Source organism: Phocoena sinus, chromosome 20, assembly GCF_008692025.1.
Source record: "Phocoena sinus isolate mPhoSin1 chromosome 20, mPhoSin1.pri, whole genome shotgun sequence".
In the NCBI taxonomy this organism is placed as follows: Eukaryota; Metazoa; Chordata; class Mammalia; order Artiodactyla; family Phocoenidae; genus Phocoena; species Phocoena sinus.
In genome coordinates, this window is record NC_045782.1 from 38,079,077 (window position 1) to 38,095,465 (window position 16,389).

General features: G+C 58.2%; 2 protein-coding genes and 1 non-coding gene across 13 annotated transcripts in view; 1 reads left to right on the forward strand and 2 right to left on the reverse strand.

Moving 5' to 3' along the window:
- CSF3 (colony stimulating factor 3) lies at nucleotides 1–3,252 on the forward strand. 2 transcript variants are annotated; one of them, XM_032616593.1, is made up of 5 exons: nucleotides 1–845; nucleotides 960–1,114; nucleotides 1,524–1,631; nucleotides 1,778–1,924; nucleotides 2,251–3,252. In XM_032616593.1, the coding sequence occupies exons 1-5, from the start codon at nucleotides 833–835 to the stop codon at nucleotides 2,413–2,415; spliced, it is 588 nt and encodes a 195-aa protein (XP_032472484.1). In that variant the 5' UTR covers nucleotides 1–832; the 3' UTR covers nucleotides 2,416–3,252. The 2 variants fall into 2 exon arrangements, with proteins under 2 accessions (XP_032472484.1, XP_032472483.1); XM_032616592.1 differs by having other exon boundaries at nucleotides 1–1,114.
- A 1,310-nt stretch (nucleotides 3,253–4,562) lies between these two features.
- Nucleotides 4,563–16,389, reverse strand: part of MED24 (mediator complex subunit 24) — a 32,946-nt gene continuing 21,119 nt past the window's right edge. For 4 of the 10 annotated variants that reach the window (XM_032615587.1, XM_032615585.1, XM_032615583.1 and 1 more), the window contains 20 exons: nucleotides 15,979–16,090; nucleotides 15,678–15,828; nucleotides 15,273–15,386; nucleotides 14,718–14,765; nucleotides 14,227–14,309; nucleotides 13,856–13,942; nucleotides 13,305–13,416; nucleotides 12,704–12,846; nucleotides 11,878–11,915; nucleotides 11,352–11,464; nucleotides 10,828–11,006; nucleotides 10,610–10,709; nucleotides 10,110–10,285; nucleotides 7,989–8,253; nucleotides 7,513–7,694; nucleotides 7,245–7,335; nucleotides 6,838–6,937; nucleotides 5,921–6,001; nucleotides 5,292–5,440; nucleotides 4,563–5,130 (listed from right to left, as the gene is read on the reverse strand). In XM_032615587.1, the coding sequence (XP_032471478.1) occupies nucleotides 5,014–5,130; nucleotides 5,292–5,440; nucleotides 5,921–6,001; nucleotides 6,838–6,937; nucleotides 7,245–7,335; nucleotides 7,513–7,694; nucleotides 7,989–8,253; nucleotides 10,110–10,285; nucleotides 10,610–10,709; nucleotides 10,828–11,006; nucleotides 11,352–11,464; nucleotides 11,878–11,915; nucleotides 12,704–12,846; nucleotides 13,305–13,416; nucleotides 13,856–13,942; nucleotides 14,227–14,309; nucleotides 14,718–14,765; nucleotides 15,273–15,386; nucleotides 15,678–15,828; nucleotides 15,979–16,090 (2,441 nt within the window). In that variant the 3' untranslated portion in view covers nucleotides 4,563–5,013. The remainder of the gene's footprint in view (nucleotides 5,131–5,291; nucleotides 5,441–5,920; nucleotides 6,002–6,837; nucleotides 6,938–7,244; nucleotides 7,336–7,512; nucleotides 7,695–7,988; nucleotides 8,254–10,109; nucleotides 10,286–10,609; nucleotides 10,710–10,827; nucleotides 11,007–11,351; nucleotides 11,465–11,877; nucleotides 11,916–12,703; nucleotides 12,847–13,304; nucleotides 13,417–13,855; nucleotides 13,943–14,226; nucleotides 14,310–14,717; nucleotides 14,766–15,272; nucleotides 15,387–15,677; nucleotides 15,829–15,978; nucleotides 16,091–16,389) is intronic. The other 6 variants (XM_032615588.1, XM_032615590.1, XM_032615589.1 and 3 more) reach the window with 4 other exon arrangements.
- On the reverse strand, nucleotides 11,513–11,616 carry LOC116746515. The gene has a single exon (XR_004347771.1). It is a non-coding gene; the product is annotated as a small nucleolar RNA SNORD124 (small nucleolar RNA).

A 16,389-nucleotide genomic window follows, 5' to 3' on the forward strand; every position in this document is an offset into this window, starting at 1 on the left:
GTCAGGTGAACCTGAACCGAGAGCCTCAATGGGTCTTGCTTCATTCGGGACAGACATCCGGTTTCCTCTGGTCTCTGCCAGGATTCCGGGGGCTTAAAGGAATGAGTCATGGGGGGGATTGGGGAGTTCCCAGCTAACCAGTTCGGGACAGGAACCAGGGTGATGCCTCTCAACATGTGCGGTGGGGACAGGAGGCAAGACCCCAATGTTCCTATCTCAGGCCCCTGGCCCCTCAAAGAGGGCACTCAGAGAGGCAGCCTCTGGGAATTGGGGGGGATAGAAATAGGGCAACTGGTTTCTTCCTTCTCAGAATTGGGGGCCTAGGGAGCAGGTGGCTTGAGAATCCCAAGGGAGAGTGGCAAATGGGGCTGACCCAGGAGATGTCTCAGGGGAGAGCGGGAGGGAGGGCCCGTGGCCTAGGCCTGCCTCTTCCCCGGGGTCGACCTGACTCCAGCCTCCCAGGCTTTTATCATTGGCTCAGCTTTGGTTCAGCGGTTCAGTTCAAACACTCTGGGGCAATTCAGACTTGGGTGGGGCTGAGGGGAGGAAGGGAGTTTGAGGGGGGCAAGACGTCAAAGAAGAATCAGAGATTCCACAATTTCACAAAACTTTCGCAAACACTTTTTTTTGTCCCAACCCCCCTGCATTGTCCTGGACACCAAATTTGCATAAATCTTGGGAAGTTATTACTAAGCCTTAGTCGCAGCACCAGGTAATTTCCTCCCAGGCCTCCATGGGCTTGTGTATAAAGGCCCCTGGACCTGGTCCCTGACAGAACCCAGAACCTACAGACCCATCCAGACCCCCGGCTGAACCTGCTGCCCAGAGCCCCATGAAGCTGATGGGTGAGTGTCCGGGCCCCAGGAGGGAAGAGCTGCGGGGCCCGGAGCGGCAGAGGGCAGGGTCCCTGGGCTCACCAGAAAGGTCTGCACGTCTCCTGAGCCCCCGTCTGCTCCCAGCCCTGCAGCTGCTGCTCTGGCACAGTGCGCTCTTGACGGTGCAAGAAGCCACACCCCTCGGCCCTGCCAGCTCCCTGCCCCAGAGCTTCCTGCTTAAGTGCTTAGAGCAAGTGAGGAAAATCCAGGCTGATGGCGCTGAGCTGCAGGAGAGGCTGGTGAGTGAGGGCAGCCTGCGGAGGGACAGGGAGGGGACAGAGATACTGCAGCAGCGGGCAGGGAGGAAAGAAGGTGTGCGGGGCAGAGCTGAGGGGAGAGAGAGAAGCAGAGGGAAGCAAAGGGAACCATGGGGAAGGGACATGGGATGGGAGAGGAGAGACTCAGGGGAAATGGGAGGAAATTAGGAGAGGCAGAGCCCCGGCGGCTGGTGGGGAACTGGGGGAAGAACCTCTAGGGGACAGTGCTGGGAGGAGCTGGCTGGGGGCTTGGACGGAGGAACAGGGCTGAGAAGCCTGGCGGGACGTGGAGGGAGGGGAAGATGTGGATGTGGAGAGATGGGGGCACTCGGGAAGGAGGAGCCGCCCGGCTCTGCCAGTCCCCCTCACTCAGCATCCTTCCCATCCCCAGTGCACCACCCACAAGCTGTGCCACCCCGAGGAGCTGGTGCTGCTTGGGCACTCTCTGGGCATCCCCCAGGCTTCCCTGAGTAGCTGCTCCAGCCAGACCCTGCAGCTGGTGAGTGTCCAGAGGGGAGAAGGGAGATGAGGGGACGGGCGGGAAAGGATGACCTGGAAGGCTCCCCAGTCCTCCAGGCTCCATGCTGGGGCCCTGAGGGGAGCAGCCCAGGCAGCGTCCCCTGACTTTCCTATCCCATCTCCCAGACAGCCTGCCTGAGCCAACTGCACGGCGGCCTCTTCCTCTACCAGGGCCTCCTGCAGGCCCTGGCGGGGATCTCCCCAGAGTTGGCCCCCACCTTGGACATACTGCAGCTGGACGTCACCGACTTTGCCACCAACATCTGGCTGCAGGTGAGTCTCTTCGGGAGCAGCAAGCATTAGGGCCCCGGACCGAGCTGGTCCTCAAAGGTGGTGCTGCCAGCCTGGGGACCCCGGAGTTCTCTAGGGCTGGGGCAGAAACATTCTCGGTGGGCTGGATGTAGGGAGCTACCACCTCATCCCAGGACCCTACCCCATCCCCCCTAGTTGAGGGCACTGGACCTTAAAGAGACCTGGGTTCGGTCCTGGCTCCACCATGAACCCTGGATCGTCTACAGCCCATCAGCCCTTTGCCTTTCCTCCCTGTGCTAACTACCCACTCAGCAGGGCCTGATTGCTGACCTCACCTTCCCCCACAGATGGAAGACCTGGGGGTGGCCCCTGCCGTGCAGCCCACCCAGGGCCCCATGCCGACCTTCACCTCAGCCTTCCAGCGCCGGGCAGGAGGGGTCCTGGTTGCTTCCAAGCTGCAGAGCTTCCTGGAGCTCGCGTACCGTGTCCTGCGCTACCTGGCCGAGCCCTGAGCAAAGCCCTCCCCATCCAGTGTATTTATCTCTATTTAATATTTATGCTTATTTAAACCTAATATTTAAAGACGGGGAAGACAGAAAGGAGCCCCAGACTCCTGGATCCTTCCCTCCACCTCCAAGTTTCATTCTCCCACCTGTAGCAGGGAGAAAAACTCCCGTCTTCCCGTCCCCTGGACTGGGAGGGAGTTGGTAAATACCAAGTATTACTTCCTGTGACTCCTCCTTGCCTGGCTCCGTGGTGGGCTCTGGGGAGAGCCACAGCGAACCCCTACCCTGAGGGTGCCTACCTCGGGGCCCTTGGAATCATCGGGAAGTCTCCCACGTGGGAGATGAGACAGCCCTGTTTAATATTTAAACAGCAGTGTTCCCCAACTGGGTCCTTGCACCCCTGGCTCTGGCCTGACGTGGCTGCTTCCCTCGAGTCCCCTTTGCCTCGGGCACGGAGCCCATCAGAGGCAGCCGAAGCCGGGACGCTTGACCCTGGGGTCCCACGAATTTGCTGGGGAATCGTTTTAAGATTTTTTTCGGGCACGTTTTGACTCCTTGTGTGGGGAGCCCAGGCATCCATCAGCGACGTCTCGTTTTTCTGGACGCGCTACAGACACCATCAGTTTAGTGGCGCCTGCCCCACCCCGCCGGGGTCAGGGTCGGGATTCTGACCCCTTTTCAGGCTGGGCAGTCGTGTCTCTGCCTTGCTGGGTGGGACTGGGAATGTGGGAGGGAAAAGATGAGGGGGCTCGTGTGACGGGGTGTGAGAGGGACGCTCGACTGTTCACCTTCCCCCTCGGCCCGCACTTTCTCATTGTAGCCAAACTTCACGATAATAAAGTGTTTGTCTCCAGTAAATGTCCTTCCTCCTTCTTGAGTCCAGCTGGTGCCTGGCCAGGGGTCGCGGACAGGGAGTTGAATGGAGGGCGAGGCCCGAAGGAGGGGAAGAGGAGGTGCACCCACTGGGTGCAGACACTGGGCCGGGTGCTAGGACACGGCAGTGAACGAGGCAGGCGTGGTCCCTGGCCCCGTGGAGCCACCGCCTAGCAGGGAGGACAGAAGGTAGATGGGTCACCCGTACCGGGGGAGGAGAGAGTAGGGTTGGGAGAGGGGGACTGGGGGGCTCAACAGTCCAGACACAGATGGACACGGGCCCAAAGTGAGGGAGGATTTAACATGTGCACAGGGCTTCAGTTTACCACCTTCCATAAACCTTCACCCACAAAGACAGAATTATGAAGGGCCTTTTACAGATTAGGAAGCTGAGGTCAAGGTGACAGCTTGGGTTGGACCCCACATTCCAGGCTCTGCACTTCTGTCCTTCGTCAAGCACTGCCTCTGATCTGGCGGGGAGCCCGCAGCCTTCCTACCTGTCTCGGGGCTAATGGGCTGAAGAGGCCTGAGCTAACACCTGGGGAGACCGGAGGGGCCGCTTCACAGCACAGATTCAAGAGAAACCTCTCTGTGCTCTCAGGTGAAGACGCACGTGTGCTTCCAGGCTGCCACCACCAGACCAAGGACGTCCAGACGGCCAACCAGTCCCCAGGTCCCCTCCCAAGACTTCCCCATCCTCAGCTCCTGAGTCACTTCCCACTTCCCTTCCCCATCTGGTTCCTTAGAAGCAGGGTCGGGCTGAGTGGGGCTAGAACCCCCAGCTGCACGGCTCAGGGTCCCCGCTCTCCAGTTGGTCCTGAAGAACCGGGGCTTGGAGATGACCAGGCAAAGAAGGGTTAAACAGAGTTCCTGCCTCCATCCCCCCTCATGCCTCAGCCCCTCACCCCTCATACACCCAAGTCCTTACTGGAGAGGAAAGATCCAACTCCGGGCCAGTCAGACTCTGGGTGGGGCTTGGCCGGGCTGGGGAACATCAGAACAGGACACCCTACCCCAGCACCAGCGGGGCCTTTAGCCAAAACCTCTCCCTTTTCAGAGTAAGTCTGACTTTGCGAGGTGGGGGGAAGTGGCAGGCGGGAATGAGGAAGGCAAGCTGCTCCCGCTGCCCTGCCCCGCCCCTACTGAGCGCACTAACAGGAACCCTGAGCCCAGCCCTCCTCTGCGCCCTCCTGCTTCCTCCAGCAGGGCCTGCAGGGGTCCAAGGCGGAGCCAGCCGTTCCCCACCCCCATCGGACACAGGCACCAACAGCACCAACAGGCACAGAGGGATCCACGAGGTCTTTATTTACAAGCCAGCCGAGGTGAACACACCCATGTAAAAAGAGATTTTATATATATATATATACACACACACACACACATATACACACATACCCTGCACCTGTAAAGTTCCCCGGAGGTAAATCCACTCTTGGAAGCAGGAGGCTCGCACAGGGGTCGGGCGGGAGGGCTGCAGTGAGACCGCCCGGAGTCAAGGAACCAGGCTGCTCACACGCACCAGGTGCTGGCAGTGGGAAAGGAAATTATGAAAGAAACTGGGAGCCGTCTTAGAGGTCAGAAGTCAGGAGCAGGGGAAAGATCTGGAAACCGACTGAGGGCAGTTACATCATGTGGATATGAGCAATGATGTCTCATCTTTCCACACGTCCTTTTCTGAGGCGCCCGGGGCTGGGACCCTGCCTGCCAGCCCCTGTGGTCACTCCAAGTCCCTCAGAGGGCGGCAATGGCTTTGGCGGCCACCTGACGGCCCAGGGGCAGGCTGAGGTCCGTGATGGCCAGAACCACCTTGGGGCTGGACATGGCTGACACCTTCACCAGTTCCGATACCTGTCAGACAGACAGACAGTTGCTCAGCAAGGTAATGGTGGGTGTGACGTCCAGGAGGAAGGAGCCCTCCCTCCTGGCTGCCGGACCCCAAGCTCTCCTGCGACGTGCTGACCCGCTCTGAGCTGGAGGGTGGGCCAGCGGCCTGGGGGCACAGCACTCACGGTGGTAAAGGGCATGAACTGCAGGATGCTGCCTCGGCCGCCCTGTTCCAGGCAGTCCACGCAGCCCTCCATGAACCACTGCGCAAACTGCGTGTGGGGGCCGGCGGTCCGAGAGCCCAGGATGGAGGAGATGAGCAGGAACAGGTTGGCTGTGAGGAAAGGGTGGCGGGGGGAAGCAGAACTCCATGAGAAGGGTTTGGGAAGAGGTCAGATTCTGGGAGAAGAAAGAAGTGCTAAGGGTGTCCCCCCAAATGGGGACGTCAAAAAGAGAAAGCACAGGGCTTCCCTGGTGGTGCAGTGGTTGAGAGTCAGCCTGCTGATGCAGGGGACACGGGTTCATGCCCCGGTCCAGGAAGATCCCACATGCCGAGAAGCGGCTGGGCCCGTGAGCCATGGCCGCTGAGCCTGCACGTCCGGAGCCTGTGCTCCGCAACGGGAGACGCCACAGCAGTGAGATGCCCGCGTACCGCAAAAAAAAAAAAAAAAAAAAAAAGAGAAAGCACAAAGGAAAGCTGGGGGCGAGCCATAGAGGGACGCGACGGGGGCCTGGGGGAGACAGGAGAGCTTGCAATCAGGGGGGACGGAGGGCAGAGGGGAGGAGGGTGGGGAGCGGGGCTGGGAGGCCTCACCCAGGACTCGGTTCAGCGGGTCTCTCATGTTAACCGTGTGAAGCTGGGAGGCTGACAGGTTGCTGCTCATGGACCGGTCCGCTGTGGGGCAAGAGAGGGGCACTGAGCCAATGGCCTCCCACGGGAGCCCTCACCTGTCGGGGGTGGAGGGCCCGGCCGGAGAAGATGCTTGGGTCCAGTCACACGGGCCCCAAATACAGGCTTCCCCACAAGCAGGTAAGAGAGAACTACCATCTGGTCACGCCAGGTGCCAATCTGTGGGCTGCATACAGCTGAAACCGCTAATCCTCACGTCTCCATTTTACAGACAAGGAAGCTGAGGCTAAGATTTGCTAAGTAACTAGCCAAAGGTCATGGCATCTTTCCTCTGTTCAAGTGCACAACTGGTCCCCTAGTCCCTAAAAGACCTCAGAGAAACTTCTAGGCTCGGGAGAAATCTCTGGAAACAGGAAAAATTAAACACCACGGAAGAGCCCTTAGCAGGGAGAGGCGATGACATCTAGGGAAGCAGGTGGAGTTGGGGTGCTCTCCACGCAGGAAGAGTGGGGAGCAGTCCCAAGTACCAGCCCAGGCCTGCTCCAGGTCTCGGGGCCTGCTTCAGGGGAAGGAAGGTCAGAGCTGTGAGTCAGTGGCACAGCCTGTGACCAAGGCAGTGAACTCACTGCCGTGAGGAGTGAGGCAGGGTCAACTATGCACCCCGGGCTGGGACGGGATCTGGGCAGAAGAGCTTCAGCCCTTAGGGAGTGATCCACAGCAAGCTGTGGTCGCTCGAGGATAGGAAACATAGCATCTGCAGGGGACGGAATGCGGCAGACTCCTACCACAGCCTCTCTGACCAGCCAGCGAGCTGCACAGCGGCTCTCGGGAGTGAGTTCCCGGGAAAGGAAACAGCCCGCCCGGCCCGTCCACACACTCACTGGGACTCGAAAGGATGTTTGCATCTTCCTCATTGGAGCTCAGCAGTCGCATCAACTTCGAGGGCTGCATGTCATCCAAGGGGAAGAGGCTGATGTAATCCTGGGGGGCAGGAGAGCCACTGTTACCCACAGCTGCATCCCCAAATCTTCCAGGACTGGAGCTCAGTTTGGAGTCAAGCCCCCGTAGGCCGCAGGCAGCATCTCCAGGGGGTCAGCTTCCCTCGCCTCGCCTCTCCCACTACCCTAGGGAGAGACCCTCCCACACAGTCACCCCTGACACAGTGGCCCAGAGGCAGGGACCGTGCCTGGCTGCCTGTGCCGGGAAGGCGCCTCTCACCAGCAGAGGCTCGGTGAACATCTGCTGAGCACGCACCAGGGCGATGAACGGGGGAAGGGCCCCATCCTACCTCGATGTCTTCGCGCTGTCTCTTCTTTTGGCGGGAGGACGCCTGCCCCTTGTGGGAAGAGTAGGAACTCAGGGCACACCAGACGGCCAGCCTGGCAAAGGGGTCCAGGAAAAGGGGGTAAAATCAAAGAGGCCCCAACGCGGTTTCTGTGCCCATGCTGATCAGGCCCCACCCGACAGGGCTTCCCCACAGCCCAGCTTCCTGGGTGGCCCAGGCAGGGTGCCCCACTCCAGGCTGGGGGGACTTAAGGCTCTCCACAAAATCCTACTTGGCGAGAGCGGTGCCAGGGGGGTCCATGAGGCTGTGCCACTTGGAGGAGTCGGTGAGCAGACCAGGCAGGATGTGGCCCAGCAGGACCAGGGTCACTTGCTGCATGTCCAGACAGAAGATGGAGTACAGCAGCTCCACCGCCCGCAGCGTGTGCTCCTTCCGCGTCTCCTTCAACAGCTCCTGGAAGGACGGGGCAGAGGAGGACCGAGGAGCTGAGGGCCCTCAACGTGGGCAGTGACGTCCTGCAACTCCCTTCAGACCCCAGGAGCTCCCGAGGCGAGGACCGGCCTCTGGAGTCCAAGGAATCTTCTCTGCATTCAGTGGGCCTCGCAGAGAAGCCCGGCCGACTGGGCTGGGGGTTGAGAAGCCAGAGGACCAGACCACGCTTGGTCCCGTCAGGCGTTTTCTCAGCTGTCTCCGGCGGTCTGAGGACGCCTGTTCCCCCCAGCCCACCCCCACCCCCGACCCCAGTACCTTAATCAGGTTGTTGCAGAGCCAGTAGACGCCTCCCATGTGCAGCAGGGTGTCAAAGATGTGGATGGAGCGACTGTCCACCCATCCCTTCTCCAGCACCTTAGCAAATATGTCCGTCAGCACCTCCTTGATGGGTCGCTTGGGGGGCAGCAGGTTCCAGTAGGGCATGGTGTCCATGCCCGTGGACGGGAACTTGATCTGTGTGGCCGTCTGCTGCAGCACGTCCGCACACATGTGCTCCAGGATGGAGCTCATGATCACCACCCTGGTGGGGGAAGGGAGGCGGGAGGGCCTGTGGTTCAGGCAGCAGCAGCTTCAATAGCTGGGGTGGGGGCAGGAACGGGCAGGCCCGACTCTTCCCAGGACTTGGGGTACGGAATTAACCCCATTCTATGCTGAGGGAGGAGACAAGGGGAAGTCGCAAACCCCTAGGAGACCTGACCCCACGAGTCCGGCTCCGGCACCAGCCTATGGGGGGCCGGGGCACTTGCCTCCCCCAGGTCATTCTAGCAATACATTCATTCATACTTTCTCTCACTCTCTCTCTCCAACTTCCTCCATCCCCCAGGCCTGGGCCCTGACAATCCTCTGGCATAAATAGATACAATCACTTCCCTCTAGGCTGAGTGCTTGCGGGGGTTCCCCACCCAGCCTTGGCCTCCTCCCAAAGTAGCTGTTACTTCCAGGACAGGGGCCCAAGGACTGCCCCACAAGACTTTTCCCGGCCGTTGGTAGCTGGGCAAATATAAATGTATATCCAGGAATTTTCTCATGAAGAGTCTTCGACAAGAAATGCAGGCCTGGGCCTGAGCGCGAACCGTTCGGGGAACACTGGGCGGCTCTGGGAAAGTCACTATGACTTTCACGGCCACTATTTCCACCTGCATGGTGGAGCCACAGATTTCCCAGACAGGAGTCAGGGTGCTTTGAATGGATTACGTCACAGAAAACAGTCCATGACTTTTGCGGGGAGGACGCTGAGGGAGGGGAGGAATAAAGAGGAGACGGGATTTTACAGATCCTCCCAACCTCATTTCAGCTCAGTGTTTCCACTTCTCTTAAAAGACATCCTGATGGCTACCTTGTGGGTCATCACTCGTAACTCATTGCTTGGTGCTTGCCCACGTTCACAGCAGCACTATTTACAAAAGCCGAGAAGTGAAAGAAACCCACGTGTCCATCAACCAAGGGATGGATAAGCAAAATGTAGTATATACATACGATCCAGCCTTAAAAAGGAAGGAAATTCTGACACGTGCAATGACATGGTTGAACCTTGGGGACATTACACAAAGTGAGATATGCCCGCCACAAAAAGACAAACACTACATGACTCCACTTACACGGGGTACCTAAAGAAATCAAATTCATAGAAACAGAAAGTAGGACGGTGGTTGCCAGGGGCTGGGGGAAGGACAGGAAGGGGTGTTGTTTAACGCGTCCAGGTTCAGATTTACAAGATGAAAAAGTTCTGGATATCTGTTCCACAACAGTGTGAATATACTTAACACACTACTGAACTGTGCCCTTAAAAATGGTTAAGGTGGCAAACTTTATGTTATGTATTTTTCACCACAGTTTTTTTAAAAAGCTTATTGGATGGGCAAATGAACCAACACCACTGAACCCAACACAGCTGAAGTCGCTAGGGAGGTCCTCCAAGTCCCTGAAAAGCCCAGGCAGGAAAATGGCACAGAAGATAGCTGGGCCTGGAGGGGCAGGGTAGGGAGGGGGTGGACAGACCCAAGGCCTATAAGATCTACAGATGGGCTCACAGTTCCCTAAGAGTGACAGAGCTACGATAACCATTCCATTCTGGCAAGCCAGCTCCCCAGGACTCGAGCCCTCTGAGGGCAGGAATCATAGCCATGTGGGGTCTGTAGCTCTGGCGCACACGCAGCGGGTGCTGGATAATAACACTCCCGGCACGGAGACACACACTAAGCGTTGCTGAGTCAGTGAGTGAAGACGTGATTGAGAACGTGAGTGAGTGAGGAAGAGACTGAGCAGGGGAGCGGCATGTCTGGGAAGGTAAGAGAAGAGGAAGAGAGTGGTTTCCGGAGGCGCTGGCTCTCAGGACAGACCTGCAGAGTTCCAGAAGGGAGGGGATGGGCCGCTGACCTCTCGTTGTAGAACTGCAGGGTGTTCTCGCTGTACAGCGGCCCTGCCAGCTGGCGGATCATCTGCAGCGACTTCTCACGCTCGTCCAGCCCCAGCATCCGCACGTGGGCCACAAGCCAGGCCACAGCACACACTGCCAGGCTGCACACCTTCCCCTTGATGTTATCGGTGATTTTCTGGGGGGGGGGGTGGGGGGGGGAAGGGTGACGGGTCCACCCTCTCCCCTTCCCTGGCCACCACCCGCCCCGGCCTCCGTGGGCAGTTCAGCGCGGCAGTGGGATCCAGGGCCATGTTCCACGCCTCTTTTCACCACAGGTCTGATTTTCCCCAAGTTCCCTGCGGGGGACAGAGCACCTAACACTATGTCTGCGAGAAAGATCAAGAGCCACACACAGGCTCCTGGATTAAGGGCCTCTTCGTTCTTACGAAATCCTACAAGCTATCGAAGACTGCCTCTGTGTCTCAGGGAAGAGAGAAGGCCGCTGGAAAGGTGGGGCTACCTGGATGGACTCAAAGGCCAGCACCCCATTCTCCCAGGCATTGAGGATTTCCAAGATGGCCGCCGAAATGTTGAGACAGGCTTCATGCCACTTCATCTGCCTACAAGAGGGTGGGAATGGGAGAAGAATCACCACTGGGGGGCGTGGGATGGGCTGAGGGAGAGGGTCTGGGCCCCACCCGCACTACCACCCTTGGAGTGGGCGCCCAGGCCACTGACACCAGCTTTATCTCCGAGGAATTGTTGAGCAGCGCCACCAGGGACTCCACTTTGGTGGAGTCGGGCCGGAAGCAGGGGTGGTCAGGGTTCAGGATTTTTCCCTCCTCGGGCATGCAGGTCTGCATCCAGGTCTCAAAGAAGAACACCTCTCCTCCCGTGTTTGACTCGGACAGGATCACCTGAGAAAGGAGGGGGTGGGGAGGTGCAGCACGCTGCACCTCTCTTCCTGCCCAGTGGCTTCCCCGCTCCCAGCCTGAAGAACTGGGGACAAATTCGTCTGAGGGGGCAAGACAGGGGGCTATGCTGCCACCTAGTGGTGGGTGTGGAACTGAAGGATTCAGGACATGACAAGGGGGCATCTATTGACTTGGGGCGGGGGCATCTGATTTCTGCAGCCAGGAGAACTAACTGGCTTGGGACGTTGACGGGGGTGGGGTAGGGGTGCGAGGTGGGGAGAGTCATTGGCTGTTACCTTCCCCTTTGTCCCAAGTGCCCCAATCCTGACTGCTCCCCGTCACACTCACCTCTGAGCCATAGGTCTGGGCCACGTGGCACAGCATGAGAAAGGAGATGTCAAAGAGCAAGGCTCGAACTGAGGCCGCCTTGGCTGTGAAGGATGAAAAGGCTGACCCCCAGCCTAGGGCAGGGGCCCAAAGGCCTTGTCTGGGTCGGGAGGGGCTCAGGATCTGCCGCAAGGAAGCTCAGGGACCGAGTGGCTCCTTCAAAGCTCTGAGGCTCAGAACCCTTTTCTTGAGTCTCAGTTGGAACATCATCCCTTCCTTGGAACCAAAGACTCCTGAACCCTCCTTTCCCCCAACACCTGACCAAATCGTAACGGGGCATGGAGAGAGACAAAGGGTGGTTTGGGGAAGAATGCTTTTCCCAGCATGACCCTCTTTCAAGGCTCCCCAAAAGCTTCAGTCGGTCATCCCTAGGGGAGAACACAGCCTCCCCAGGATGAGCAAAAGTGTCCTCTTCCCTCCCCTGTTCTCTCCCTCCACACCCCTCCTTCAGCACCACTGGGCCCGGGGGTGTGTGGAGCTGACTTACTGCTTTCTTCACTGCGGTGTGTCGTGAATTCATTCAAACTGCAGAAGGAATGGAGACAGGTTGCATCAACCAGGGCAAGGGCTGGGCAGCGGCTGGGGTCAGGGGCTCTGCCCACTCAGAGAGGCGGCCACTAGAGTCTGAATTATGGGTTCAACTTAAAAGGAACACCATTGCTACAGAAACAAGAACTCTTTCTATTTTTAAAAGATTTCCAAGGCCTAGAGAATGGCTCGCTGAATGGAACAACATTCTACACATCAAATTCCAGGTCAATCCAAAAAGTCAGCAGAATTTGAGAGTCCCTTATTAATAAGTGGGTATGAACACCATCCCCCCACACCTGCTGTCCAACACCTCGTCACCTTGCCAAACACCTGCACTCCATCCTCAGCTGAAGGGAAAACAGCACTTCAGGTCCAGAGAACGGGCCCTTCCCCCAGGTCTCCAGCTGGGACGCTCTGCCTTGGCATCTCTGGGGAGACTCAGACCCCAGTGCCTCGCCCTTATTCTGCCACCTCCTCCTTTGTTTTTTGCTTTCTTCCTTTTTAATATTTATTTATTTATATTTGGCTGTGCCGGGTCTTAGTCGCGGCACACGGGATCTTCACTGCAGCATGTGGGATCTTTCAGTTGCGGCATGTGAACTTAGTTGTGGCATGTGAACTCTTAGTTGCAGCATGTGGGATCTAGTTCCCTGACAAGGGATCGAACCCGGGCCCCCTGCATTGGGAGCACAGAGTCTTAGCCACTGGGCCACCGGGGAAGTCCCCACCTCCTCCTTCACACATGCCTCCCAGACCCTGGTCAGGGGCTCAGGCTTCCTTACTTGATGAATTTCCGGGCAAAGGACTTAAGCTTCCCAGTGGCCGCAGCAGCAGCCAGCAGCAAGTCCAGGCTCTTCCCAGACAGCATGTGGCCCAGGACCCCCAGCAGCCCCTCCGGGGACTTGGAGTGGTCTGCATCCATTGTCTGGGGACAAGACAGGAAACCAAGTCCTGAAGAACACTGAAGACCCCCCCAGATACAGCCTAGCCACAGTTTCTCTCTCTGCATGTCTCCATTAAACGGGATACCAGGACCTGCCATTTAATCGACATCTGACTCCAATCTGGAAATCCGTTCCTTAAATTCTTTGCTCTCCGATCCATTCCTCTCGACTAAACTGGGACGACGGCGCTGGAGTCAGGATGGGCGAGGTCTCTGCTATGCGATTCAGCGCTGTTTCCACACCCACCACAGCGCCTGGCTGACCAGTGAAGCTCAACAAACACTTGTTTCCAGGGGCGCTTCCCTCACCTTCCCCCTTTCTCTACTTCCAAAGTAACCAGAAGAGAGAGAGGTCCGTGGCCTATTTACTTATCTGGAAGAAGAGGGAAACTGGAAAGAGGGAAGGTATGCCCCTGGTGGCAAGGGAACAGCGCACTCACTTTGAGGATGTTGGTGACGGTGGGCTCCGCGCGGAGGATCAGCCCGGGGTTGGGCTGGATGTTGGCATTTTCATCTGATTTCAGCTGGGGTGCGTGCTCCCGGTCTGCTTTGCTGTGGCCACAAGAGAAGGTAAGGGAACAGAGATGAATTCCTGACACGCTCCTTAGTCCAGGCCCAGGAGCAGAGGCACAGAGAAGGCACGAAGCACATAACCACCACGGGCTCGGGTGATGCCTATGAAAGTGCGTCCAGTATCGCAACTGCTTCAAATCGTCTCTAGTCATTACATCTGTTTTGAAAGTTCATTTAAGACTGAAGGAAGTCTTACAATTTCTACTTGGATCACAAAGGAGGGCAAGAGTTAAAGCCCTAACAGTGCAAAACCCTGGTCTGCAGAAATCAGTGTCTCCTGTCCCTGGTAACCCTAGGTGTGGTTCCCATCACCCACACTCAAACCCTCGACAGGAGGGAAAAGGCACCCAGCAGCCCAGTCTGGACATGAGGCGGGTGGTCAAGGGGCCCTTGGGCCAGCCCGGGAGTTCATACTTACCGCTTGGCCATGAGGTTGTTCGTACTGGCTTCAGACAGAAGCCCCTGCTTGCTACATTCTTGGAGTAGGAAATTTGTACAGTCACAGCTGTGAGGGAAAAAGATGATGGGGGGCCTAGGCATACTGCAGGGATTATGGAGGGCGAGCCATGAGGCCCTGCCCAACATCCTCCCTCCTTTAGGGTGAAGAACATTTAGAGTGCCTGCGGGGAGGCAGAGGGGCTTGGGCACTCAGCAACCATGAGGCTGCTGCCTCCTGCCCCTGCCGAGAGGAGGAACACGGAGCCGGTCCCCAGTGCTGATCTGGCACAAAGAGCAGGGGAAGAGCCGGAACTCCTTCCAGTACAGCGAGGTGAGCAGGGGACCTCATACTTGCAGCGCTGGTCGGCTTTGTCCAGCAAGGGTGTGAGCTTCAGCAGGAACTCAAAAGCAGAACTGACATCCTCGGTAAAGTCCTGCAAAGAGACAGAAACTGCTATCTGGCTTCCAGGTCCTCCGCCCACCCGTGGCCCGTGATGCAGGCTCACAATGACACCCTGTTGGGTACAGCAGCCTACAGGTCGGCCGTGCCCACTGCTGGCTTCCAGCGACTGGACGGGGACAGCATGGGGCATCACTGCTCCCTGCCATCTCGGCCCTGGTCATCCCGGGCACCCTCGCCTCCGGAGCAGCCTGGCTGCCTTCTGTGCGTGGATGCCCGCGGATGCTCGGGGGATACCCCCGCTTCCAGCCCTCCCCAGCACAAGAACACACTACCGCCCAGGTAGGGCCAAGTGACCCTTCCCTTGCCCTTGTTTCTCCAGAGCTGTAACAAGGATTCACCTGTTCCCATGCCAACTCCCCATCTCATTTCTTTAACTTACCTTGTCCCCATGGGAGTATTTCTTCAACTTCACCAAAACCTGTGGAATCTACAGGGTGAGGCAGGGGGAAAAACAGGAAGCTCAATTTCTTCTCTCTTTCACCCAGAACAAAAGGCATCCCTTCCGCCCCCTGCTCTGGGTTGAGACAGGAACACTCCTGCCCTGGAAGTGAAAGCGCTCAAAGAGCCAAATGCAAAAGCTGACGTCTAGCCAAGCGCCCGCTAGCCCTCAGCCCACAGGGCCCAGGAACCCCGGACTTCCATGGCTCAACAAGGAAATGCTCTAAGTGAAAGTGGGCTCCTGGAGCTGCCCCGTGCCAACATGGCTGATGACCAAGCTCCCAGCACCTGTGGGCCAAGACATGGCAGAGGCCTGCCAAGCAGGCTGAACAGCCCTGGGACCTTCAGGGAAAATCAGGGCAACTTGTGCTGGGGGACCTGGCAAGCTGAGCATGAAGTCAGCGGGGAGAAATGCGGGGCAAAGGTCCAGGGTGTCTCCGCTCTTCCTGAGAACCATTCTGAGACTGGCTCTCCATGGCTCCCACGTCCCAGGTACCTTGAGGAAAGTGAAAGCTGTCCACTTGAGCTCCCCCGTGCCCTCAGGAGACTCGATGAGGCCCACGAAGCAGGCTTTCCAGATCTCCAGGACAAAGAGCGGGGTGGGGATATGCTGTGGGAGACCCAAGGGAGAGCATAAGAGGGCACCCACCCCCCTCCCGTCTCCTGACCCCCGGGGGTCAGTGGGTCACAGGAGGGCAGCACAGGCACCTCCCCGACTCTTGTGCAAGAACCAGGGACAGCAGGTGACGTGGCAGAACCATTCCACCTGACAGAACCATGCACGTTCCACCACGAATTAGGAGAAACCCTATTTCTCCCTTGAAAGACCAGAAGAATCCTCCCTCCCGCCCCCGCACAGCCGGCCCGCCCCGGGGACAGAGAAGCAGCCCTGGCCTCCCACCTGCATGCGTTTCACCATCATCAGCTGCTCCACCAGGGGCTGTGTCTCGCCGGTCAGGTTCATGGTGCCCTCAAGCAGGACCACCGCGTGGACTGTGGGGAAGCCAGTCTTGTGCAGCTGCTCAGAGTGCACGGACAGCATGGTGGGGATGCTGAGGGGACACAGAGGGGACAGTGTGCGGGCAGTAAGGGAGAGTCAGGGAGGAGGTGAGAGCAGAGGGGTCAGGGCCAGAGGCCACACCTTCCCCCCATACCCGGGCCTTTCCTCTCTCCCTTCACCGGATCCCCCTGCGGGCAGGTACCTCGTAATGAGCGTGCCACACTGCTCAGCCTGGCTCCGGAGCTGGGGGCTGCTGAGATTGGCCAGGATCTCCCCAAGCTTCAAGAGACAATGCTCGATGGCAGTCCAGGAGGCTGGCAGAGAAAAGAGAATGCAGAGAGTCATGGGGAGCAGAGGGGAGAGAGAGACTGGCCCCAAACTCCTTGACTCGGCACCCCCTGGGCCCGCAAGAACCACGCAGGGAGGCTTCCCCCGAGGATGGCATGGAAGCTAGGGGCCTGAGGGCGGCATGCACTGTTTCCAGAAGGGGGGTGAGCACCAATGATGAAGCCACTAGAAACAATCCCCAGAAGCCCGATTCCTTAGGGGTCGCCCACAGCTGACTTCAGAAACTAGGTACGGCAGAAGACAGGCAGTGACAGAGAGAGGCCCA